At 58.2% G+C, this 24,793-nt stretch overlaps 1 protein-coding gene across 1 annotated transcript in view; it reads right to left on the reverse strand.

Annotated features, from left to right (window-relative positions):
• CACNA1I (calcium voltage-gated channel subunit alpha1 I) overlaps positions 1–24,793 on the reverse strand; it is a 100,799-nt gene that overhangs the window by 10,770 nt on the left and 65,236 nt on the right. Inside the window, exons 7-18 of the mRNA XM_040490775.1 lie at positions 22,249–22,564; positions 20,570–20,662; positions 16,917–17,229; positions 13,920–14,341; positions 6,077–6,228; positions 5,233–5,418; positions 4,839–4,956; positions 3,951–4,106; positions 3,387–3,480; positions 2,183–2,385; positions 1,047–1,517; positions 637–737 (exon numbers count right to left, since the gene is read on the reverse strand). Of these exons, the coding sequence (XP_040346709.1) occupies positions 637–737; positions 1,047–1,517; positions 2,183–2,385; positions 3,387–3,480; positions 3,951–4,106; positions 4,839–4,956; positions 5,233–5,418; positions 6,077–6,228; positions 13,920–14,341; positions 16,917–17,229; positions 20,570–20,662; positions 22,249–22,564 (2,625 nt within the window). The remainder of the gene's footprint in view (positions 1–636; positions 738–1,046; positions 1,518–2,182; positions 2,386–3,386; positions 3,481–3,950; positions 4,107–4,838; positions 4,957–5,232; positions 5,419–6,076; positions 6,229–13,919; positions 14,342–16,916; positions 17,230–20,569; positions 20,663–22,248; positions 22,565–24,793) is intronic.

Below are 24,793 nucleotides of genomic sequence, written 5' to 3' on the forward strand. Positions count from 1 at the left end.
TCTCTCTTCTCGGGCCACACAACAGGTGGTGACTTCAGGTCTGTTCAGGTGCCCACTCGGAGCTGCCTCCCCTGAGCACATGGCACCACAGGATAAAGGCCATCCATCCTGCCCTGGCACTCAAGGCCTTCCAAACACCGGTTCAAAGCTCTGAGCCTGGACCTCCAGCCATTTGGACACACATTGCCTGATGCCCCCAGCTTCTGCCCCCTAGGCCTTCCCTCAGGCTGCTCCCTCCACCTGGACCAGCCTCCACCTCCTCACAACCCCTGCTTCACCTACTGGAATACTATCTCCATAGCCTCCAAAATCCAGCACAAAGGCCTCCTCCTCCAGGAGGCCTGCTGATGCCCCCTCCAGATGTGAGCACCCCAGGCTACATGAGTTTTTGGCCAACCTAGTGTCAGCACAGGAATGGCCTGGACTAGGGATGCCCAGGGAGCCCCCATCCCCTGCCCCTGCATGAACACCTAGACCCTCCCCCAGCCCTGCAGACCCTCCACCACTGGGCCAGAAAGGTCCTCTGGACTATGGAAGACCCGCTACCAGGAGCCTTGCCTGGCTTGGCAAGTATCTCTCCCTCCCGGACACGCCAACCCCCTACTCTAACCTCACACCGAGCCTGGCCTCGCCCACCTGTTCTCAGGGGAGAAGAGGTAGACAGACCAGTCCTCGCGGACCTCGCACCAGTCAGGCTTATAGACGTCGATCATCTTGCGGACGCGGAAGCACAGGGTCTGGCAAGGCCAAGATGGGAGTGCAGACGGGTCGGCGCTGCGCAGAGCGGCGCATCTCCTCCCACCCCGGTGGTCAAACACCAAACTGGGGCCGCCGGCCGACCTGCGGCCTCTCCCAGGAGAACAGAACCCTCGCCCCGCCCAGGGAAGGCTAAGAGGTCTCCTCTACCAGCGGGGCGGGTCGCTGGGGTGGGCAGTTCCGGCCCCGCCCCCTGCCCGCCCTCCTTGAGTCCCCTCCCACTCTAGCCCCGCCCCTGTACCCCTGGACTCTGGCCCCGGGCCCCGCCCCTAGACCCCGCGCCCGCTCACGTAGTCCATCTCCTCCTCGTCCTCCCCGCGATCCCGGCGGTCGTCCATTTTGGTGAAGACATCCTTGGCGATGCTGGGCATCCTGCCATTGCAGTCCTCGTGCCCGGGGGCCGGCCCCACCGCCCTCCAGGTCGCCCGGGGGTGGGCGCCCACGGCGGGCACCAGCTCGGCCAGGTCCATCGAGTCTCTGGTGTCGAGGGACAGCGTCCGGCGGTGGTGGCGGTGCCGGTGCGCCGGGTGGGGACCGTGGTGCACGTGGTGGGCGTGCGGAGCGTGCAGCGGCGCAGCCCGCGGCGGGCCCTCGTCCCTGGGGCCCTCGCAGGCCCGGGGACCTACACCGCGCTCCGCCGAGAGCAGGGACTCGTGCTCGGCCGACTGCGGCTTGTGCTTGAGGCTGTTCCAGCTGGAGCGGCGGCTGGCCCAGGCCCCGCTGCGGCCCCACGGCCCGTAGTAGGAGCTCCGGGAGCTGGACTGGAAGGAAGCCGGGCTCGGGTCAGCGCACCCGCCACACACACGCGACCCACTGTTGTGACTGGAGGCAGCCTGCACACCCGCTGAGGCCTGGCTGGTGGGTGACAGAACAGGCTAGACCCCAGGGGCCCTCTCCCTGCCCCGGCTGTCACTCCATCTGCATCCATGGATGTGTGGGCGCCTCTAGGGTGTGGTTACATCTCCTCCTGCCACCTCACTTCCCTTGAGGAAGCCAGAGCACGTTAGGGTAGTCTTCCCACTTTACAGGTAAGGAAACAGGTTCAGAGAGGCCTTGCTCATGGCCGCACAGCTTGAAAGTGGCAGAGGCTAGATTTGAACTCTTGTATGTCTGACCCCAAAGCCCAGCTCTTTGCCGTCTGCAGTGTGGCCACGATAAAAACCCAGTTCTCCACACCGGACGCACTGGCACTATTCATTCATTCATTCATTCATTCATTCATTCATTCTTTGTTGCCAGGCCCTACTCTGGCACTAGGCACTCAAGAATGCAACACACATGGTCCCTGCCTGGTTCTAGCTGGAGAGTCTGGTCCCCGACACCTGGGCACCAGCCTGAGGCTAGACTGACAGGCACTTCTCCCCAGGGTCCCTCCCCATACACCCCAGCAGGAAGCACCCACCCAGAGCACCCCTCAGGGACTCACCAGGGAGCGTTGGTCACAGCTCATCCTCCCCAGTGACATGACGCTGCTCTTGCGGGAGCCCAGGGCCACCAGGACGGGGTCCGGCTGCAGCGAGAGGCGGGGGGCAGGTGCCGCAGCCCCGGGGGGGCCCAGATGTCCACCCAGTGGGAGACTGGGGTCCAGGTGCCCATTGGGGGTCATGGGGATTGGGCAGATCTTAGGATCTGGAGGGTGAGATGGAGACGGAAAGAGGGGCAAATAGAATAAGAACGAAAGAATTCATGAGACAGACATGGATGGGAACAGAAATAGAGAGTTTTTCTGGGGAGACTTCCCCCACCTTCCCCGTTGGACCCTTCCTGCACAGCTCTCCGCTTTCTTTTTTTTATTAAGTTTTTGATTTTAATTCGGCACAGTTGACATACAGTGTTATATTAGTTCCAGATGTACAAGGTAGTGACTCAACATTTCTTTTTTTTTTTTCACTTTTTTAACGTTTATTCATTTTTTTAGAGACAGAGCACAAGCGGGGGAGGGGCAGAGAGAAAGGGAAACACAGAATCCGAAGTAGGCTCCATCCAGGCTCTGAGCGGTCAGCACAGAAACCGATGCGGCGCTCGAACTCACGAACTGTGAGATCATGACCTGAGCTGAAGTCAAATGCTTAACTGACTGAGCCACCCAGGTGCCCCAGTGATTCAACATGTCTACACATTACTCAGCGTTCATCGTGTCAGCTTTCTTTTTGGGTGAGTGGATCCCCTGCCTCCTGTATTCAGGGCCAGGCTGTGTTCACCCATCATAGAAACCTCACTCCTGGGCCCACTTTAGGAAGCAAGGCAAAAATGGTACAGCCCGGTTTTCAAGGAGGACACTGGCCATGGGTTGGGGAGGCTTGTTCCAAGCTGCCCCATGGGACCAAACAGGACCAGAAGCCAGGAGTCCTGGGGCCTGAGGCTGTCTCTTCCCAACAGGCCACACCATGGAGGGGTGAGGGTGAAGTGCACCTACCTCTGTGGCTAGAACTCAGGAGGGTTATGAATGTCACTGACTTCTTTTGGGGGGATTTGCCTGTTTCCTTCCATTATGAATGTAAACAAACCACAGAGAATGAGTGGTCCTGGAGCCTGGGCTTAAGGGGAAAGCTGATGCTGAGCCCTGAGCCCCCCTGGATCTCTCTGGGGAAGGGTCCTGGTCCCCCAGGTGACAGTGGAGACCTGTTTACCTCCGCCGCTATCCAGGCCCTCCTGAAGCTTGTCGAACTCCTCCATGTTGGATGAGCTCTGGTCCTCGTCCGAGTAGGAGCGATTGGCGTCACCCTGGGAGACCATCCCTCTTGTTGGAATGCACATTGGCTCAGCCCTTCCCTCCCTCCTGAATTTTTCAATGGGTCTTTCATGCCCATTTTACAGACAGGGAAACAGAGCCTCAGAAAAGGAAAGTGAGAAGCTAACAAGGACCGAGCCCATAAGCCCACACCCGCCTGACTGCAAGTAACCCCTAAACCTCAGAGAAAGGAGGAGGCAGGATCCAGATCTCGGGGGCTTTAGAATTTCAGAGATGGAGAGACCTTGTCCTACACCTCCGAGGGAGAGACAAGGATCCCGTTGCAGCCTCCACTTGCATGCTTCCTGTGACCAGAAGCTCACCACCTAATTGACAACCCCCTCCTTCGGAAAGTGTTCCCTGCTAGATGTCTGACTTGCAGCCCTCCCCCATCCAGACCCCTCCCCCACCCAGCCTGGTCCAGGCCCCATGCGGGTGCTTCCTCCACCAGGGCCGCACTCACCTCTGCCTGGAAACCCTCCACCAAGATGGCCACCAGAAGGTTGAAGAGCACATAGTTGCCAAAGGTCATGAGGGCGACAAAGTAGAGGGAGGCCCAGGGGGAGGTGGAGGCCATGCCATTGTAGAGGACAACGTTCCAGTCCTCCTGGGTGAGGATCTGTGGGGGGAGGGGGAGCACAGGTCAGCCCTGGGGTACCCCCAGGCCCCGGCCCAGCCCAAGGGCAGAAGGCATCCACCGGGTGGAGGAGCCTGAAGGCACCCTACAGCCCGTGAGCACTTACAGCACCCTCTCACACATGCCCCAGCACACCCAGGGACCTCACGTGACACAGCCCCAGCTGGCAGTGTGCCCACCTGGCACAGCCCGTGCCCCTCACTCACACACTGCGCTGCCCACTGCCTCCCCGCCCCCCACCCCGCTGGCCCACAACCCACCTCCTGCCCTGATTCTCACTCCCTGCTGATGGGTGCTCCTTCCTGGCTGCTCCCACAGCCCTATCCTCTCTGTTCTGTCTGCTATCTGCTCGCGCCCCACCCCGGCCCCTCCACGAGCCCACCCTTCTTCCTTCTGCCCCCCAGACCCGTGCACACTCATTTAACCATGGCGAGAAAATAGCCTCACGGAAGAATCCCAATGCACCCAGGTCTTGGGGCGGGGGTGGAGGGGCAGAGATGGGCACCAGGTGGCCAGTCAGCTCCCAGAGCCAATGCAGTGCCAGCCTGACCCCGCACCCACACCTGCCTGCCAGAGCCCGGAGTTGAGGGGCCTCCCTGGCGAGCTACCCCCCTTCTCTGGATTCTCCGAGCGGCACCTCTGAAAAGCAAGCCAAGCGGCGATCCTGGGAGAAACCCCTTCCCCTGACATACGTGAACACGTGCTGCTGCTCACCTGGAACACTGTGACGATGGCCCACAGCAGGGAGTCAAAGTTCTTCCTGTCGGGGACCGTGTCTCCTGTGTCCGTGCGGAGGCTGAATTTGCAGCCAAAGATGTGCATCCCGAGGATGCTGGGGGAGGAATGGGGGTGGCTCAAGGGACCCACCCACCTGTGTCGTTCTCAGAACGGCCGGGTAAGATGGCAGGGGCAGCGCTGGTTCCGTTCTACAGAAGCCAACGCTGAGGCTCAGAGGGCAAGTCCTCGCTCAGAGCCATAGGGGATTCGGTGATGCATCAGGACTCGCAGCCAGGTCCAGGGTGGCGCCTGGAGAAGCTCAAGTAGCCATGTCCCCACCCCCCCAATCCCGCCCCAGGCTCCGGCCCTCCCCAGGGTGGGCAGGGCTCACCTGAAGATGAAGATGAAGAGCATGAGCAGCATGCAGAAGGTGGCCACGTTGTCCATGGTCTTCATGAGCACCACCAGCTGGCGCCGCAAAGCGGGCATGAAACGCACCAGCTTGAGCACCCGCAGCAGCCGGAAGGTCCGCAGCACCGACAGGCCGCCGTCCGCCTGCCCCACAATCTCCCAGATGCTGGGAGGAGGCAGCAGGGGACAGAGGCAGGAGCATTCAGCGGAGGGCAGAGCAGAGGGAGAGGAGGGCAAGGGGAGGCCAGTGGGGGGGCAGAGAGATGGAGAACATCCACTCATTCATTCATCCCACAAATAACATGTTTCACGGGCCGTCGCTGCTCCAGGGCATGCTCAAACCAGGGGCTCTTGACCTGGAGTCCACGGACACCCCCCGTGAGCAGTCTCTGGCTAGGATTCAGTAGGTCTACAAAGGCCACTGACCTCTCCACGAGATTTACCATTCTTTAGATCATGAATGAAAACAAGCCACAGAGAATGAGCAATCTTTATGGCTTTTTGACCGATCAAAACCGCTGTTTTTATATCTTACAACAGCTGATGGACATATTCCCAAACACTATTTATACCCATCCTTTCTTTGGGATGACGGTAGTCCCAAGACCTGCTGCTGGATCTTGCTACTTAATGCATTAATCTAGAAGCACGTATGTTACTGGAGGACAAATTTGTAAATATTCGAGAACTGGGTTTCTGCGCAATTGATTTCCTTTGTGCCCGGACATGCTTTGTTTACCGGCGGGGGACAGGGCACTAGATTTCCCCACCCCCCTCCCCACTCTGCTTCCGGGCCCCCAGCCCGCTGGCAGCAGGGGCAGCACCTGATGATGACGATGATGCTGTCAAAGATGTTGTAGGGGTTGCGCAGGTAGTCGAAGAGCCCAAAGGCGGCCAGCTTCAGGAGCATCTCCAGGGCGAACATGCTGGTGAAGACGACGTTACAGATCTCTAGGATGTTGGTCAGCTCCTCAGGCTGTGGGGGCGCAGGGACAGGGAACGGGGACCCCGGTCAGGCCAGAGCACAGCCATGGATCCTCTGTGGACGCTCATTGGCTGCAGGAGCCCCAGGGAGGCGGGGAGGCTGAGTGAGCTGGCAGGTCAATTTCTTCGCTGGACCGCAACGGCCTTGAGAGCCTCACAACTCTGCTGTACCTCTGTTGTCATTAAGAGTCCACTGACATGGGGGGACCCCACGGGGCTGGCCTTCCACACATTTGGAAACGATGCTGGTACTGCACACTGAGGGGACCTATCAGAAAGCAGGCTTGGAAGGGGCGCCTGGGTGGCTCAGTGGGTTGAGTGTCTGACTTCAGCTCAGGTCATGATCTCGTGGTTCATGAGTTCAAGCCCCGCATCGGGCTCTGTGCTGACAGCTTAGAGCCTGGAGACTGCTTCAGATTCTGTGTCTCCCTCTCTCTCTGTCCCTCCCCTGCTCTCTCTCTCTCTCTCTCTCTCTCTCTCTCTCTCTCAAGTAAATAAACATGGAAGGAAGGAGGGAGGGAGGGAGGAAGGAGTCTTGGAAGCTGATGCAGAGCAAGACAAGAAGACAGGCCAGTCGACGCCAGAAACTCCCTGTTTGCCCATGACCCCTGTTTGCCCATGACCCTATCCCACTTAGGAAGCACTTACCACACACAGGACCTGTTTTTTTGAACTTTACAGGCGTCATGTCACTTAATCCCATAAGAATCCATTTTGCAGATGAAGAAGCAGGTTCGGAGAAGGCCAGCCCCTGCCTTCGGCTGTGGGGCTGGTAAGAGGCAGAGCCGGTATCTGAACTCAGGCAGCCTGCCTCCAAGGCTCCCACCATTAACCTCTGCCTGTGCAGACCCCCCGACGGAGCCCTCCTCACTCTCCCCTTCCCCAGCAATGGCCACGTCAGGATTGTGGGTGGCTGGAGACCACTGTGCCCTGAGAAGGGAAGACAGAGACCATGCGCCTACTGTGTGCCACCCAACTCTTTAATGTCTGCGAGCACCCTGGTCCAGGGGGCTGGCTTCACACACTTCTCAGGGGAAGACACTAGAGCCCAGAGAGGACAAGGGTTAAAGTCACCGGCTGATCAGAAAGAGACTAGCACCTTCTGACCCTGGAGCTGTTTCCCTCCTGGTTTTTAGCAGCAAGAGACACCCGTATAAGCGGAACCATCTGAGCAACCCTGGAATCCCAAACAGACCACACTACGGGCCATGACTAGGAGACAGGGTTCTAGGGACATTCCCCCCCCAACCTCAGTTTTCTCATCCATAAAACGAGGGGGTGGAGTAAGATGATATTCATTCCAGGGCTCCCCGCTAAGGGCCATACGGGGCTCTAGCGCCTCCCTTCTCTCTCTAGGACTGTGAAAGTGCCGGGTTTCTGTTCACCAACAAGCCTGAATCACAGAGAGGGGAAGGGCCATTTTTTTAGGCCTGAGCATGCGCACTGAGCTCGACATCCGGCACAATTACGGACGCCTCCAACAATCTGCTGGTGCCTCCGTTTTTCAGATAAGGACACTGAGGCTCGGGGAGGTGAACTGACTCGCCCTGAGCCACCCGGCCAGGAGGCAGCAGAGCCACAAAATCAGACTCCAAACTGCTCTCCATCACACACAACAGAAACTCCACCTGAACTCATCCGTCCTCTCCTCCGCTCGTTCATTGTTGCACGCATTCTACAGGTGAGCTGAGCACGGTGGGCTGGGCGCGTGCTACCCAGGATGGCCAGTGGTGAATGCATCAGGGCATCCTCCCCGCCCCCAAGAAGCGCAGGTTCCGGTGGCAAAGCCCAACCCCCCCAGCTGACAAACAGCCGTAGGTGCTAAAAACAGAGAGAGGTGAGGGAGCTTTGAGGGAACAGTAATCCTGCAGTCAGGTGCCTGCAGGGGCACCTTCCTGGAAGAAGTGACATCTCAGCAGAGCCCTCAAAGCTGAGAGGGGGAACCCAGTGAGAGGGAGGAGAAGAGAAGGTATCTGGGCAGAGGGACCGGCCAGAGCAAGATTGGGGGGGGACGGGGAGAGCTGCCAACCATCAGCACCCCCAGCCCCAGCCCAGCCCCTCCACCAGGTGACAGGGCACCTTCGGGGCCCGACTGTGATTCCATTTGGGTTAAAAGGAGAAGAGAAAAAAAGAACCGCCCTTCCGCCTCGTGCCCGGGAAACCTAATAAAACTGCCAAGTCCTCTCAAGCCCAGATAAAAGAAGGCCCCGTTTCCATCTGTAATTACATTTGACTCACAAAATGGTCCCAAAAGGGAAGTGGGACCCTGAGACTGGGGGGGGGGGGTGTCCCCCAGTTGGGGGGGAGAGGCTGGGGCCGGCATCCCCGGCCGAGCCAAGCCACCAATTGCCCACCCTGCCACCACGAGATCAGCGGGGATGAGAAGTGTGGCCGCTGACAGTCCGTAATGGCGGCCACTCAGCTCGGGGCCACACGCGCTGCACACACACACTCCCGCCCACGAGTGCCGGGGAGGCCACCGCTCTCCGGAAAGGTCACCCGCGTGCCCGCCCCTCCCCCCCCACTTGCAGCAGCTGTTTCTCTAGTCAAGTGCACACCTGTTAATCTTTCTCTAATGGACCATCCGTCACTCCCGCAGGCATTTTTCTGGGAGAGAGACAGCGAGCGGGAGACAGACAGATGAACGCAGGCTATTCTGTATCGTGAGACCGAGGTGGGAGGGTATGTGAAGAGGGACGGGGTTGGGGGGGAGCCACGACGGAGATGGAGAGACAGACGGACAGACAAATATAGATACGGCGACTGAGAGGCAAAGGTGGGGTGTGGAGACATGAGGCAGAAAGAAAAACACAGATAAAAACAGAATAAGGGACCAGGATCATGACATTGCGGGCGTCGGTGCAGGAGCCAGGAAAGTGGGAGACAGCAGGCAGAGGCTGCAGAGAGGCATCTGGAGGTGGCCAAGACCCCAGTGGAACGGGGTGAAAAAGGGCAGAACACCACGCTGAGCTGAGGCAGGAGGAGCGAGGGCAGGTAAGGAGGGACTACATCCTGGAGGCCCAAAGTGGAGGGAGAGGGGCAGGGGCCCACTCCTTCTGGCCCCATGCCAGGCTTGGAGGCACAAGGCTGGCCATTTCCGCAGGGGTGCGTAAGGGCCCTGGTGGGCAGGAGTCCCTAAGCTGTCCGCAGGAACCCCTGGAGCCCGGTACCATCCCATGATGATAATGGCAGCCGGTGTTAAGCGTCTCCCACGTGCCAGTCGGTGCTAAGCACCTTCCATGAATTATCTCCTCTAAATCTCAAACGTTACCCTATAGTATCCCCATTTTCTAGAAGGGGAAACAGGCTCAGAGGGAAGTGACTGCCCAGGGCCAGGGCCAGGCAGTGGCGGAATCACATCTCAACCTGAATCACAGGTATTCTCCCTCTGGCCTGTCCCCATCCCCATGGCTGTGACGGCATCACCTGCCCCACTCTTCTGACCTGACGATCCAGTTCAGTACAGACATGTCGCTACCCTGTTTAGAAGCCTTCCGTGGCTCTCCACTGCCTTGAGGCACTTTGTGGATGGATAGCCCCCTCCCCAGCCTCCCAGGCTCTCTCCTGCCCTTTGTGCACATCCTCCTTGAGGGCTCAGGGTCCTTTAGGGGAATGCCTGAGCTCCTGGTCCCTGTACCTGTCCCTCCTCTGTCTCACTGATGAACTCGTAGTCAACCTTCAGGAGCCATTGCCCGTGCCACTGCCTTTGGGAAGGCTTCCCTGACTGCAGCCCATGTTGGCTCTCTCCCCTAAGCGCCCACAGAGCTGGAATGCTGGGCATTAAGCCAGCCTGTCCTCCTCTTCCCAGAGTCCTCCCAGACCTGGGTCAGCAGTGATGTGGGGGCTGCAGAAGGGAAAATAAAGACTGCTTTGACCCATCCACTGGTCTGGAGGCCTTGAATGCACTCTCCTGTGAGTAGGGGCCAGTGGACATGCCCTAGCCGGCCCCGGGGGGCTTCCTGCACCCCATCCCTGCTGCCCATCCAGCCAAGCCCTCTGTTTCTTGTTGTCCAACTCGGTGACCTCCTTCAGGTCCAGGATGGGATGGGACTGAGGGCAGCCTTGCCCGCCTTGGGAGGAGTCATGCGCCTGGAGAGGGGAGTGCCGGGGGAGGAAGAAGGGGGCCATAGGGACTGCCCCCGGGAGCAAGGCTTCCCCACCCAGACCTCCCCCCCTGCCTCCTGTCTGCTTTGTGGAACCTCCGCCTCCACCTTGGCATCCTGGAGCCCTGCTCTCTCAGTTGCTCACCATATCACCTGGGCATGCCTCAGCTTCCCCATCTGCTCAATGGATATGAGACACTCGCCTTGCCTGCCCCATCGGGCAGCCATGAGGATCACAAGGGGAAGAAATATGGCAACACACGACAGTGAGTAATGATGGAGGAATCTGACCCCATCCGCCTGCTTGTCATGTAGCCTCAGCCAAAGAGCAGATTTCAGCCCCGTCCGACCACCTCATGGGTCACAAGCAGGCCCCTGCCTGGATGACCCCCCCCCTTTTACCTGTCACCGCCTCCCAGGCCAGTCCCTGCAAGGAACAGCATCTTTGACCATGAGGAACCTAGAGACGTGGGAACCCCTTGTGATCTGGGTAGCAATGGCCACTTTGGCCGGAGACACCTGCAGTCTCACCTCTCATTTGGGCACCTGAGACCACAGAGGCAGGGGTGGCGGATGGAGTGAGAGAGCAATGCCCAGGCTGTGCCCCACGGTCACTACCTGTTGTCCCCATGGCCGCGCCAGTCTCCCTGCCAGGCCCCTGCGATGCCTCCCCTCCACGGTCTCCACCCCTGCAGGAAAGGGGCTGTGCGCGTTCACCCATCTTCTCCTTCTCCTCCTCCCCACTCTCCCGGCCTCCCAGTGGCCCTGGGCCACCTCTCTCTGCAGGCACCACCTCAGACGGGGCTGCTCAAAATAAACACGGGGGCGGATCGTTTCCCGCCAAGCCACGTCTGGGAGCAGAGAGGAGCGGGGCAAAAATACCAGCAGGCCCCGAGCAGGCCCCACGCTGCGCTCAGCAGAACAATGGCTGCCACTCCGGGCTGCTTTAAAAAGAACATTTTAAAAAATTCTCCCTCCCCCGCACTTTTTTTAAAAATTCATTAATTTTTTGAGGCTCCAGACAGCAGGAGGTAAATTCACCCCAAGGGTGGTGATGTGAGGTTCAAACAGAAGACTCATAAATAATTGCAAATTAGTGAGCACCTACTACGTGCTGGGCTGCTTAACGCATTCAACCCTCCCAGCCCCTCTGTGCAGAGGGTCCCGGGGCCGGTTACAGACGGAGCTGCTGGCTGAAGGAGGCCAAGTGACTTGCCCGAGGCCGCCTGCTGGTCAGCGGCAGAACCAGGGAAGGAGCCCAGGCAGGGGCAGCAGGGGGTGAGCAGGGTACAGGCCAGGCAGGGAGGCCCTGAGATCGGGCTGGTGGGGAGGCAGAGGGGCCGCGGCCCACAGAACCCTGGCAAACAGGCCTCTGAAAAGTGGCCCTGATCTGTAGCATATGCCAATTTCTGTGGTGTAAAGACTCCCACCATGGCCAATTCCAAGCTACCAACTGTTTAAAATCAGGCTTTCGAAGCTCCCGAGTGACAGAAAATTGGCTCTCTCAAGCCGCTTCCCACAAGCCCCTGGCGGGAACCGTGCCCAGGCAGCACCGTGACAAGCCGCTCAGAAATTAGAGCCAGGACCCCAACATCACTGTTTCCCCACGAGACCCCCTCTGGGACCGCTGGCCCAGCCAGGCTTCTGCCCCCACCCCACCGGCAAGCCTAGGCCAGGAAAGGCCAGGAGCCTGAGCCCTAGGCCAGGAGGTCTGGGCTGCCTCTCTCACCAGCTTTACCCTGCAGACAGCCTTCCCCCCAGTCTTCCCCAGAGACCTTTTTAATTAAGCTGGAATGGCTGGCAAACCAGCAGCTCCAAACAGAGTGTCGCTGCGGCCCCAGGGGCCGCATTTAAGGAAATTGAATGAAGCCAGCGCTTGGAGAGCTAATGAAGAGGGAAATGAAAGTGTGGCCCATCGCGGGGTGCAGTGGGTGGGTGGAGGGCCTCCGCAGAAAGCGGGCGGCAGGAAAGCAAAGGGGGGTGCCACATTCTGAACCCCGTGGGGGTGTCAGTCTCGCCACAGAAAGATGTGGGTTCAGGGGCGCCTGGGTGGCTCAATCGGTTGAGCGTCCGACTTCGCTTCAGGTCGTGATCTCATGGCTCTATGGGTTCGAGCCCCGTGTCAGGCTCTGTGCTGACAGCTCGGAGCCTGAAGCCTGCCTCGGATTCTGTGTCTCCCTCTCTCTCTGTCCCTCCCCTGCTCAAGCTTGCGCACTCTCTCTCACCCACTCAAAAATAAATAAATGTTAAAGAAAGATGTGGGTGGGGCACCTGGGTGGCTCAGTCGGTTGAGCGTCCGACTTCAGCTCAGATCATGGTCTCGCGGTTCGTAAGCCCCGAGCCAGCCTCTGTGCTAACAAACAGCTCAGAGCCTGGAGCCTGCTTCAGATTCTGTCTCTCTCTCTCTCTCCCCCTCCCCTGCTCATGCTCTGCCTCTCTCTGTCTCTCAAAAATAAATAAATGTTAAAAATATACATATATATGTGGGTTCAAATCTGACCCGATTGTCTGTGGGACCTTGGATCAGTGACATCCCCTCCCTAGGCCTCAGGGTCACTAGCTGCCAAGCGGGGTGCCCTCACGGGGTAGGGGCCAGGTCAACAGAGGAAACCCACCCAGGGGCTAGGTGAGTCAGAAAATGGTGTTTTTTGAATGGAGCCAGGAATGGACTTGTCACACAGGCCGTCACCCACGGTATGACCTATTTGCTGGGCACATGTGTGCTAACCCCCCACAGCCTTCCTTCCTGTGTCCCTACGAGTAGCCTCTTATCTCTTACACATCCTCCCTGTGCTCCTGCCATCTCCCTTGGGGCCATGTCTCTGAACCCCGATGGCCCAGGGGGCCTGGGACACACCATGAACTCAGCCGACACCCACTCTGCACTCCACGCACCCAGTGCTGAGGACAGAAGAAACCACAGGGTTGGCCTAGGAGGGAGACGGGGGACAGTCTTTGCAGGGCAACCCTGGGGCCACCCTCAGTGCCGCCGGGCCGCGTGGAGGGTGGACTATGTGGGGACATCAGGGACAGGAGGACGCCCAACCTGCTGAAGGCACTGCCACAGAGGGACCTTGGCTGTCAGAGGAAAGGTCTGTGTTTTGTGCCGAGGGCAATGGGGAGCTGCGGCAGGTTGGGGAGAGGGGAAAGCCCGGCCTCGGGAAAGATCACGCCAGCTGTTTGGGGGAGAATGGACAGGAAGGCTCGTGGGAAAGGCGATGACCGGAAGTCAGGTTTGGCAGGACGGACAGGGGAAGGGCTGTGGGTGCCTGGTGTCCAGGCCGCGCCACTCAGGAGACGGGAGCTGGATCTCAACCCAGCTGGCCCCAGTACCAGCTCCGCCTCCCTCGCTCACTCACCCACTAGGCACACACCTGGAGCTTCCCTCTCCTCTGGGCCGGGCCCGGGGCTGGGCACTGAGGCCATAGGGCAGAATCGGACCCGGCCCTGGTCAGGTGGGAGACAGACACCCTGGGGATGTCCAACAGCTCAGGCTGCGTGCGGCCGGCTTGGGCCTAGGCGTCCAGCCCTCCCCCCGCGCCCATGCCCGCCCCCGCGCCCAGCGCCCGCCCCCACTGGCCTGCTCATGGTGTTCGATGCCCATGCTGACGGTGTTAACCAAGATGGCCATCATGATGCCCCGGTTGAAGTACTTGCTGTCCACGATGCCTCGAAGCTTGGCTCGGGTCTCCCGCCACACATCCCCGCACAGCCGGGCCGCCCCGTCCGCCTGTTCCTCCTCGTCCTCCTTCTCCAGGCCTGAGGAGGTCCCATCCTCGCTGCTCCGGGCCCCGTCCCCATCCACCTCCTCCGAGTCACCACCTGAGCCACCAGAGCCCGAGCCCTCCTGGCCCGAGTCGGTGCTGCCCGGGCCCGAGGGCCGCCGGCTCCCCTCGTGCTGGCAGCGGGGACAGCTGGCAGGATCGGAGGCCAGCATGGCAGAGATGGGCTGCACCGGTGTGTGGGGCATCGGGTCCAGGGGACTGTGTCGAGGGCACAGCTCTGCGAAGCAAACACAAGGCAGGGTCGGCGCCTCAGCTTACACAGGCTTGAGGGGCTCCGAGGGGGCAGGACCTGCCCACCCCAGGGGTCAAGCTAACCCTGGGACACATGTGTGCTTCAAGTTCCTGTGGCTCAGGTTCCGTCTGGGTGAGGAGGTCGAGTGGCTTGTAGCTCCTGGGGGATTGGCTTTACCTCCCTGGGCTTGGCTGGCCCCTGTGACAAGCGAGGGCCGTGGGGAGGGTTCTACTGTGGATGTGTTGGCGTGCCTAGAACAGTGCCTGGGGCACGTGTGTTTGTCGCCTGTCCTGGCTACATCATCTCCTGGCCCGAGGCCCAGCCCTCCCACGGTCCTGCTTGCTCACATTGGACTTGGGGAAATGGCTGAGAAAGAGTTTCTAAAAGAGCTTCTAAAAGAGTCAGCTTGATGTGGCGGACGGACGCCCCTTCGAGAGAGCCAAGGTGACCCCTCCATCTTCAATTCTCCTCCCACCTGTATGTGGGGCTTGTGTCCCGGGGAGGGAGGGAGGCAGGAGCCCTGGGCAGGAGGCAAACCCTTGCTCCAGAAGCCCCCTGAGAGTCGGGATGGCTCCAGGGGAAGCAGGCAGGAGGGGCTGACGGGAGGCACAGCAGGGAGTTGGGGGGCAGAAGTGTTCACCCCCTGTGCTGCCCCAGGGAGAGTTTAAGAAGCCTGAACCAGACTTAGACCACAGTTCTGCCATATTTAACCATTTCAAGGAGGTGTCAGAGAGGTTCTTCCTGGGTGGTTTGGTCTCTCCTTTATGTTTACCTGTACTGTCCTAAAATACACGTTTTCCTGGTGCAAGCAAAGAAAAGCTATTAGTAATATTAAAGGGAGGGTGCCTGGGTGGCTCAGGCGTCTGGCATCTGAGTCCTGGTGTCTGCCCAGGTTATGGTCTCAGGGTTCATGGGATCAAGCCCCATGGGGGCACAGTGCAGAGCCTGCTTAGGATTCTCTCTCTCTCTACCCACCCTACCCTGTCCCTCCCACATGCGTGTTCTCTTTCTCTCTCTCAAAATAACTAAATAAACATTTAAGAATAATAATAATTAAAGGGAATGAAAAACATGTAATGCCTACCCTCCCTTTCCAGATTTGCCTCCCAATATCTCCTGAAGCCCCGGACGAGGCTTCTGATTCATTCATCCCCTGGGAGCCGGCGTGGGCAGGCAGAAGCCCGGGGTCAATCCCACTTCAGTAAGGCCCACCTCAGCCCCACTCGTGCCTGGGGCTGGGCCCCCTGAAACTTGTTTCCCAGGGAAGCGGGAGGGTACTGAGGCCCAGGGGCAGGGGGCAAGGTCCCCCTCCAGAGAGCCCCCTGGACTCCTTTCCACACAGCTTCCCCGGAGAGGGTGGGGGCAGCAGCAAGAAGCCCGCGTCATCCAGGGACCCTGCAGGCAGACCCCAGCTGCCCCGTCCACGTGCTGGGCCAGCCCACGGGCCACCTGGAGCCTCCCGCAAGACCACGCCTGGACGGCTGGCGCCCGAGGAGGGGTGGGCGGCAGCTTCAAGCATCAGTTCTCTCTCCGGCTTGCCTCCCAAGAATCTCAGGGCTTGAGAGCTGCAGGGGCAGGGCCCGGGGGTGGCTGACTCCCCCTGCGCGTGAGCCTCATCCTCGACCTGACGGAGCAGGAGACTGAGGCCCACAGAGGGGCCCAGGCTGTCCAGGTCACATGCCGTGCACCTGCTCCGGGGCTGGGACCCTGCTGACTTCCGTCTTGACACCAGCTGGGGGGCGGGACTCCTCTCCTGGGGCGCATTTGCCTTCTGTGGGGAGCTGAGCGGGAGCGTTCATTTCCCTCTGGACACGGGCCCAGCAAACCCAGCTCTGATGTCCCTGATGCGGATTTTGTCACGGACACGCTACGTGACCCCAGGTGACTCCCTTCACCTATCTGAACCTTGGTTTCCCCATCTGAAAACGGGATAATATAACTCACTCTGCCCTCTTCTCAGGACTGTTTTCTAGAACAGACAAGAGAGTGAATGGAGAGCCCCTTCTGAGCCTAACGGCCCAGAGACAGAAGATCTCTGGTCCCCGACACACCATGCCTCAGCACGGTGGCCACAGCCCCCTTATCCCAGGTGGCTGGTCGTCACTGCTCTGGCGTGCTAGCACGTGGTGGCAGCAGGAAGCCACGTGGGGCGTGAGGCAGGCTGAGAGGAGTGGAGCGTTAGCGTTTTACCAGACAGGATAGACAACCGTCCGTTTCTTTCAAATGTGAATCCCGGGCGGAGCCTGGGTCCACGTGTGACCGCACTGGGGTCGGAAGGGGATCCTCCAGGGCTCGGGGTGCTGGGTGCCCCCAGCCCGAGGCCAGCCCAGACGGGGCACCGGCAGGGGGTCAGGAAAGCAGGGAGGGAGCAAGGGGCACGGACTGGAGCTCCCGAGGGAAGACCCGGGTTCTCAACCTGCCGGACGGCTCTGCCTGTGCCGAGGAGACAGGGGGGCGCGTTCGCCAGCGGTGCCGTCGCGGGGTCCCCAGAATCCCCCGCTGGAGGCACACGAGGCCTGAACGGGGCACCCCGGAGGCGGCGGAAGGCGGGACCACTTACTGTAATGCCTGGGCTCCTTGGCGCGGGGCCCGGGCTTGGCGGAGGGGGACGCCCCCGGGCCCGGGGCCCGGCGCCGGCTCTGCAGGGCCTGGTAGAGGCCCAGGGCACGCCTCCTGGCCTTGCGCAAGATGTGACAGACGTACTGGAAGATCTCCTCGTAACAGTCGCCGGGCTCCGCATAGCTGGCCACCGTGCTGGAGGACAGGTAGCGCTGCCGCTGCTCCAGCATCAGCCGGTGCTCCCGCTGCTTGGTCTCCGAGAACTGGGTCGCTATGACAACGAGGCACAGGTTGATCATGAAGAAGGAGCCCACCTGTGACCAACGGGAGGAGAGGACAGGGACAGGGACAGGAACAGAGGGGACAGATTGGTGGGGGGAGGCAGATGTGGGGGAGAGGGGAAAGAAGGGATAGACAGAAAGAGAAAATGGGGAGGCAGAGGTGGTGACGCGGTGACAGAGGTGGGGTGAGAAGCAGAGGGGTACCGAGGCAGAAAGGAGGACAGGAGGAAGAGGGGCAGGGACAAATCCGAGGCACGGAGCAGGGACAGGACAGAGCCAGGAGACAGACAGCCAGAGCCGGCAGGAAGGACAGAGAGACGATGCGGAGAAACACCGAGAGGGAGGGACGGAGGCTCAGAGAGTGCAGAAGCGGAGGGCGTGGGAGACACAGGGTGATGGGTGCGAGGAGGCGGGGAGAGAGAGGGGCAGAGGGTGGAGGGCCCAGAGAGACGGAGAGGCACGGGCACAGATAGGGACAGGAAAAGACTGCTGAGGCCTTGCTCCTACAGGAGGCCAGGGCCCCAGGACAGCGGTGGCCCAGGCAGCTCCCCAGGCCCCACTGGGACCCGCTTTGAAGCCCGATCCCCCAGGCCCTCGGACCCCGGCCAGGGACGTCAGTGCTGAGGCCAGGGAGGGAGGCCCACACCCTCTCAGGCTATCCAGGCCCCGAGTCCCACCCCAGCCCTACCCTCTCTCTGGCCTTCACTCTGGCCTCAGTTGGGCATCCAGACAAAAGAGAAGCTTCCTTCAGACAGGGTTTACTTGTGTGGCTTTATCTGTGCTTGGATGGAGGTGGGGGGGGAGACTACCCAGTCAGTACTAAGAATCCCACCGCCTCATGATGCAGGGTCCGGTTCCAGTGGCCTCCACAGGCCGCAGAGGGCACAGGTAGGCCCTAGTTACCAGAGGGCAGACCCCTCCTCTGGCATTCGCTAAGCCCTTGAAAGAGATCAGTGGCCAGCAAGGAGGGTCCACCTATCAGCTTTTCATCCTCCTCCGGGCTACCTGCCAGGCAGTTCACGCAGGCCACAGTCCCAGCCACTGATTCACCCTCCCCTCCTGTCCCCACGTCACAAAGAGGGAGCTGGGCTTCTAGGGTTATCGAGGGCTGAGGGGAGGGCTTCCTGGCTGGAGGACCCTGAGAAAATCCCCAGGTACAAAGATGCCCCTCATTGGCCCTCTCGGTTCTATCTTCCACCAGCGTCTCCTGGAGATCTGCTGTGCATCGGGCCCCTGTGACGGGTCACCAAGAAGGAGAGGGTGCAGACCCTTCTCTCTGGGAGCTCACACCTATCAGGCTTCTAGACAGCCTGCCTCTACAGCCACTGCCCCTGTGACCCAGGCAGCTCCCCCCTTCCTTCTGGACCTCCGTTTCCCCGTCTGTAAAACCCAAGGCTCAGGCAAGACAAGCTTAACACGTTTCCAACCAGAGGGAGCGCTGGGCACCAGAGTCTGAGGGCTGAGGACCTCTCACCTCTCTGGGGCTCAGGATCCTCACCTGAGGAACAGAATGGGTAGGTGCCCCTGCATGGCCAGGATTGTGAAGGCAAAATGGAAGCCCGGTGGTTCAGGCTTTGCTCTCCGGACCCTTCCCAGCACCCAGAAAAGTTCAACATCCCCAGCCCCCTGCCAGTACCCTTTCTCTTGTGACAGAGCCACCTGGGGCCCAAAAATACCAGCAGTAAAAGTGGCAGGGCACATTTATTGAGGCTTACTGTGTGCCAGGGGTCATGCAGGCCTCAGACTCTGTCTCATCTAATCCTCCTGAGAACCCATAAGCCTAGGTGCCGTCACCATCCCCCACGGGACTCGGGGGAGCTAACAGACGTGGCTGGTGTCACGCTGGGAGTTATCAACTTGACATCCCCACCCCTCACTCTATCAGGAGGGGCAGACCACATTCTCCAGTGCTTCTCTGGAATTTGAGGCTCCTCCAGCAACCCCAGTGGTTCGAAGTGCCTCCAGTCAGGACTCTGTCCATGTCAAGGTCTCTGCAAGTTGCCCCCTGCCCAAGAGGCTCTCCCCCTGGCTGCCTGCCCTCAGCCTTTAAGGCTCAGTTCTGGTAATCACCTCCTCCAGGAAGCCTCTCACTCCCCTCTTCCTCCTCCAAGCTAGATTAGAAAACTCCTTTGGGCTCCCTCAACCTCTCAGGATTCCTTCTGCCGTGGCTCCTAATATGCTATCTGGTCAATGTCAAGCGTAGCCCATCTTCCCGCCCCCCGCCCAAGACTGTGAGCTCCTCGAGGACAAGGCTGGGCCCACCTCACTGCTCAGTGCCCAGTGTTCGGCTCAGGGCCTGGAGCAGGGCAGGTCTCCCTGATGGTGCTGGGGAATGAACAAACCAATGGATGAAGGGCAATGCTGAACAAAGTCTCAACCCCCTTCTTTTTATCTGGGGGTCTCTTTACAGGTCCAAGGCCCCTGCATCCCCCAGGAAGGCATCAGAGCAAAACCAACAGCAGGTACGTCTCGGGTCACTTGCCAGCATGTCCTGAACCCTCAGGTCAAGGTCCCACCAGCTCAGGAAAAGGTGCTGCCCCAGAGAGCCCAGCATGCCCTCTCCCACCATCGGGACACCAGAGAATCCAGCCTCACAGCAGTAGGGAGTGAGCCAGCACTGACTCGCCCAGGAGAGAATCACCTTGACATTTTGGGGATCGTGCTGTGGCTGAAGCCGCGGTCAGGCATGACAAGGTGGATAAGCTCGCTCTGGGCAGACTGTGGAGGGAGGCAGGAGGGGCTTCCCGGAAGGACCCCGCTCCGTGAGGCAGACAGAGCCCTGCCTCCACCCCCTAAGCCACCCCCGCCCCCTGCATCCGAGAATTTCAGGGAGCCCTGTGGGGAAGCAGCCCCGGGCTTCTGTTTCAGAGCATCTCCCCTTCCCACCACGGGAAAAGAGGAACAAGCTGGAGCCCTAGACAAGCTCCCATCCTGGGGCTGCACCTAGCTACGGTCGTGAGAAGAATGTATTCGCAGAGACTACGAGGCAGAGAAACACGAGCAGGAGCGACTAGATGGTCTTAAACGCCCAGAAATGAGAAATGAAGGCAATCGAGAGTGATGGGTGCTTCCCGCAGCCGCGCTGATGAGTCCCTTCAGTCACCCGCTGCTCGGAGGCATTTAAAAATGGCTTGGCTGGTTCAGTCAGTGAAGCACCCGACTCTTGGTCTCAGGACTGTGAGTTCGAGCCCCGTGTTGGGTGTACGGATGACTTAAAATTAAAAAAAAAAAAAAAGAAAGAAACCCTGCCCCTCCTGCTCCCTCCCACTCAGCTCTCTTGGCTCTGAGGGGCTCCCTGGGAACCCCCCAGTCCCATCCCTGGTCCCTGGGTCCGTGAGCTTCCCCAGAGAGCCCCAGCTACCCTGACACGTACTATGATAAGCAGGATAAAGTAGATGAAGTTGTAGAAGGAGTGAGCATCCATCACATAGTACATGATCTCCACCCAGCCTTCCAGGGTAATCACCTGCAGCCAGAACAGAGCAGAGGACCGGTGAGCCCGAGACAGGAAAGGCGGCACCCTCAGGAAAGACAGGCGACCAACGCAGCGCCCCAGACAGAGGCCCCACTGTGTGCCAGACTGCTGGGCACACATTCTCTCTCGAACTCTCCACAAGGCTCCATGGGACGGCCATCCTCGTCGCCCATACACGGGTGAGAAAACTGAGGTTCAGAGAGGCTCCAGTATTTGCCCTCTGTCACACAGCCAGGAAGGCGGGGAGCCAGACTTGAGCCTGGTCCCTCTTGCTCCAGAGCCTGCCCCTCTCCAGTCTCCCTCACCGAGGCAGGAGGGCTGGAAGCAGGGGGCCCTGGACTCCAACTCCAGCTCACCAGCTGGGCCTAGGGTACAGCTCAGCTGAGCCCAGGAGTGTGGCTATGATGGGGCTGGTGTGACTGTTACCCCCGTTCTCCTTCCCAGAGAGGGAGGCAGAGCAGCCTCGGGCAAAGCAAACGCTGGGCGCTCCCTAGCAACTGCCCTCTCCCAGGCAACCCATTCACACCCCTGGGGGCTGAGGGTCTCAAAACACAGCTGCTGGGCTGTGATCACATCACATCACGCCTTGCAGCTCTGAATTCTGTGATCTCGATGCTCCCCAGAGCAAAGCACACAGAGCAGCCGCTTTGATAAGGCCCTCCCTCTTCTCGGGGCTTCTCAGCCACCACCCCCTGCTCCAGCCCTGTTCTTCCTTCCGAGGGCAGCGGGAAGGTGACCGTTACCAAGCACTCACTCCACACTTTGCTGACTGTTCGGCTCCCATCATCTAGCTTCTTCTTCTCAGACACTCAGGGTGAGAGGGGGCTGTTATTACCCCCACGTTAAAGGTGAAAAACTGAGGCACAGAGGCGGGAAGCGGTACCCAGTCTTGGAGCCCTCGTTTCCTCAACACGCCCCACCCCGGTCGTCTGCAGCGCAGTGGGGCCGTGCAAGGCACACAGTAAAGTTAACACTGTGAGTGTGGGTATATGTGTGCACCGAGTAAAATGTATTTCTTACTGACTGATCAACGAAAAAGGTCCGAGAGATTCTACCCAGACAGACAGACAGCTCCTTGGTGCTCACCTTGAACCTTCCCTGCACTCAGGCCTTGGCTCAGGGGGTCACCTCCACCAGGAATGTCTTTTCCCCCGCGTCCTGTGTGCAGGCCTTGCCTGGTCAGCCCCTCTAACAGGCGCGAGTCTGGTCTCTCCCCTCTAGGTCTGTACCTCACCGCCGGGATCCATCGGTCCCCAGGCAACCTGGGCTTCCACAAAGAGCACAGGCTTTGGGGGCACCCGGCCCGGGGTTAAAATCCTGACTCTCCACTAACCAGCATGTGATCCATCAAATAGCTTGCTTCCTTTCTCTCGAACCTCAGTTGCTCTGTCTACAATAGGGGCACGATAACGCCCATCGTGCCAGCAAGTCGGGCAGATTTCAGTGAAACAGGCAGCCAACACCTAGCACGGAGCCCTCCCTGCCAGAAGAAGCTGTTCCCCCCGCCCCTCACCCCACCCCACTCCAGTCTCCCGGGCCCCAGCCTGTGCGCCGGTGCCAGGCCTGAGCGGCCTCACCTGGAAGATGACGATCCAGGCGTAGCCGATGTTGTCGAAATTGATGGCACCCTTGTGGGGGTTGGCGCTGCCCGTGCGGCACACGTTATAGTAGCGGTTCCAGTTGACGCAGAGCCCGCTGGCATTGAGGTCCTGGCGCCCCGCCCCGAAGTCGTAGACATCGTCCTTGGACAGGCAGCACTCACGGCCCTGCTCCTTGAGTGGGGGGATCTCGTGGCAGCCCATGATGCCATTGTCCCCCGAAAGGGAGCAGATGAAGGGCATCTCGTCGTCCTCCTCTGGCTGGTAGTAGGGGGGCAGGGCCACATCCCCTTGTCTGTGCACAGGTGATGGCGGGGGGGGGGGGGGCCCAAGAAGAGACGGGGAGGGGTCACCACCAGGAGGAGCAGGAAGGGGAAAGGCCACGTAGTGTGACAGAACTGTCCCAACAGGTCCTGTCACTGCCTCTAGACCTTGGCCTATGTTGTTCCCCCACCTGGGACGCCCTTCCCCATGGTGAAAAAATCTCCCACTGACCCACTGCAGTCAGTTCTAGGGTCCCTTCCCTAAGGGGGCCTCCCCAGGATGGAGCAGGGCTAGTCCCTGACCCGCTGTGGCCAGACTGTGCCCTGCACACACCCGCATTGCTCCTAGGGCATATGTACCCAACTTCTCTTGGAGCCTGAAGCTCTTTTAGGACAAGGACAGGGTCTCAGGCTCCCCAGTCCCCATACACTGTTTGGTCAGCACAGAGTACACGTTTAATCAACAAACGTTGAATTCTACTGATCCAACAGATGAGGATCTGATCCTCTGCCTGCCCCACCCCTTCCCATCTATGTAACCTTGGGCTGTTAACTTCCTCTCTCCAGACCTCAGTTTCCTCATCTGTAAGACAGAGATGACAATCTCTGCCCTACCCGTCCTGTGAGGTTAAACAATGAGTCATTGCAACCCAATCAAAATCCCAACTTGTTTGTGTCTGTGGAACCTGGACAGATGGTTCTAGGATTTATCTGGATGGAAGAATAGGCAAGACAGGTTTTTTAAAAGGAGAAAGAGGAGTGGAGTCCAGTCTTACAAGAGAGCAAAATACAACTACAATTATTACTAGAGTGTATAGTATTGCAAGAGGAACAGAAAGATTCATGGAACACCACAGAGCACAGGGACAAACCCATACATAAAACAGAACTTAGTCTATTACAGAAACACCTTTTCAGATCCATGGGGAGAAGAAGAATTAAACAATAAATGCTTCTGAGACAACTGTTATCTGGAAAAAGAATAGATCCCTACCTCACACCATATACAAAAATAAACTTCTTGAAGACTTGGTATCAAAAGAAAAAAAAAAGAATGTAAATAATCTCATTATTAATTATTTATATTGATTGCATATTGAAAATAGTAATCTTTTGGATATATTAGGTTAAGCAAAATATATTACAAAATTTAAAATAATAAACTTCTGGTGGATTAAAAATCATAAATGCAACAAACATAATCACAAAAATATTACAAGAGAATGGGAAATATTTCTGTTAACTCAATATATATAAGGCCCGGGATACCTGGGTGCCTCAGTCAGTTAAGTGTCTGACTCTTGGTTTCGGGCTCAGGTCACGATGTCACATTTCATGAGTTTGAGTCCCGCATCGGGCTCTACATTGCCCGTACAGAGTCTGCTTGGGATTCATTCTCTTTCCCTCTCTCTCTGCCTCCTCTCTTTCTCTTCCTCTCTCTCTCAAATGAAATAAATAAACTTAAAAGAAATAATTGAGGAAAAAAAAAGATATACGTGTAAGGCTTTCCTGGATAAAATCTACAAATACAAATTCTACAAAGGCAAAGTTCAAGATTGACTATATAAAAATGTAAAACTTCTATGAGACAAAAGAGAGCATACTAAGTAAAAAGACAAGCTAAATAAATAAATAAATAAATAAATAAATAAATAAATAAAAAGTAGAGGTAGGCAAACTTTTTCTGTAAAGGGCCAGATAGGGCCATATGGTCTCTGTGCCAATTACTCAACTGCACTCTTGAAATGCGAAACAGTCATAGGAAATAGGTAAACAAGTGGGTATGGCCGTGTTCCAATAAAACTTTATTTACAAAAACAAGCTAGAGATTGCCACTGCCCTGGGATAAGTATTGGCAATATATAAAACAAATAGAAGACATCTAGACTATGTTAAAACCACCTGTCACTCAAAACCACCTGTGCCCCCACTAGGGGGTAAAAGGACAAAAGAAAAGAAAAGAAAAGAGAAAAGAAAAGAGAAGAAAAGAGAAAAATTTCACAGAAGAAATAAAAATGGCCAAGATGCTTGGCGGGGGGTGGGGGGAAGCCAATGTACCAATATACAGGAAGAGACGCTCACTTGACTGATAACAGGAAAATGCAAACAAAACTAACACCGAGATCATTTTACACCCATCCAAATGGCAAATATTTCAGGCCGATGGTACTGAGTGCGGAAAAGAGTGAGCACAAACACACATGCGCATACACTGTTGGTGGGAGTGTAAATTGATATAAACTTTTTGGGGGGCAATTTAG

Source organism: Herpailurus yagouaroundi, unplaced genomic scaffold (assembly GCF_014898765.1).
Source record: "Herpailurus yagouaroundi ecotype Mexico unplaced genomic scaffold, PumYag 182, whole genome shotgun sequence".
In the NCBI taxonomy this organism is placed as follows: domain Eukaryota; kingdom Metazoa; phylum Chordata; class Mammalia; order Carnivora; family Felidae; genus Herpailurus; species Herpailurus yagouaroundi.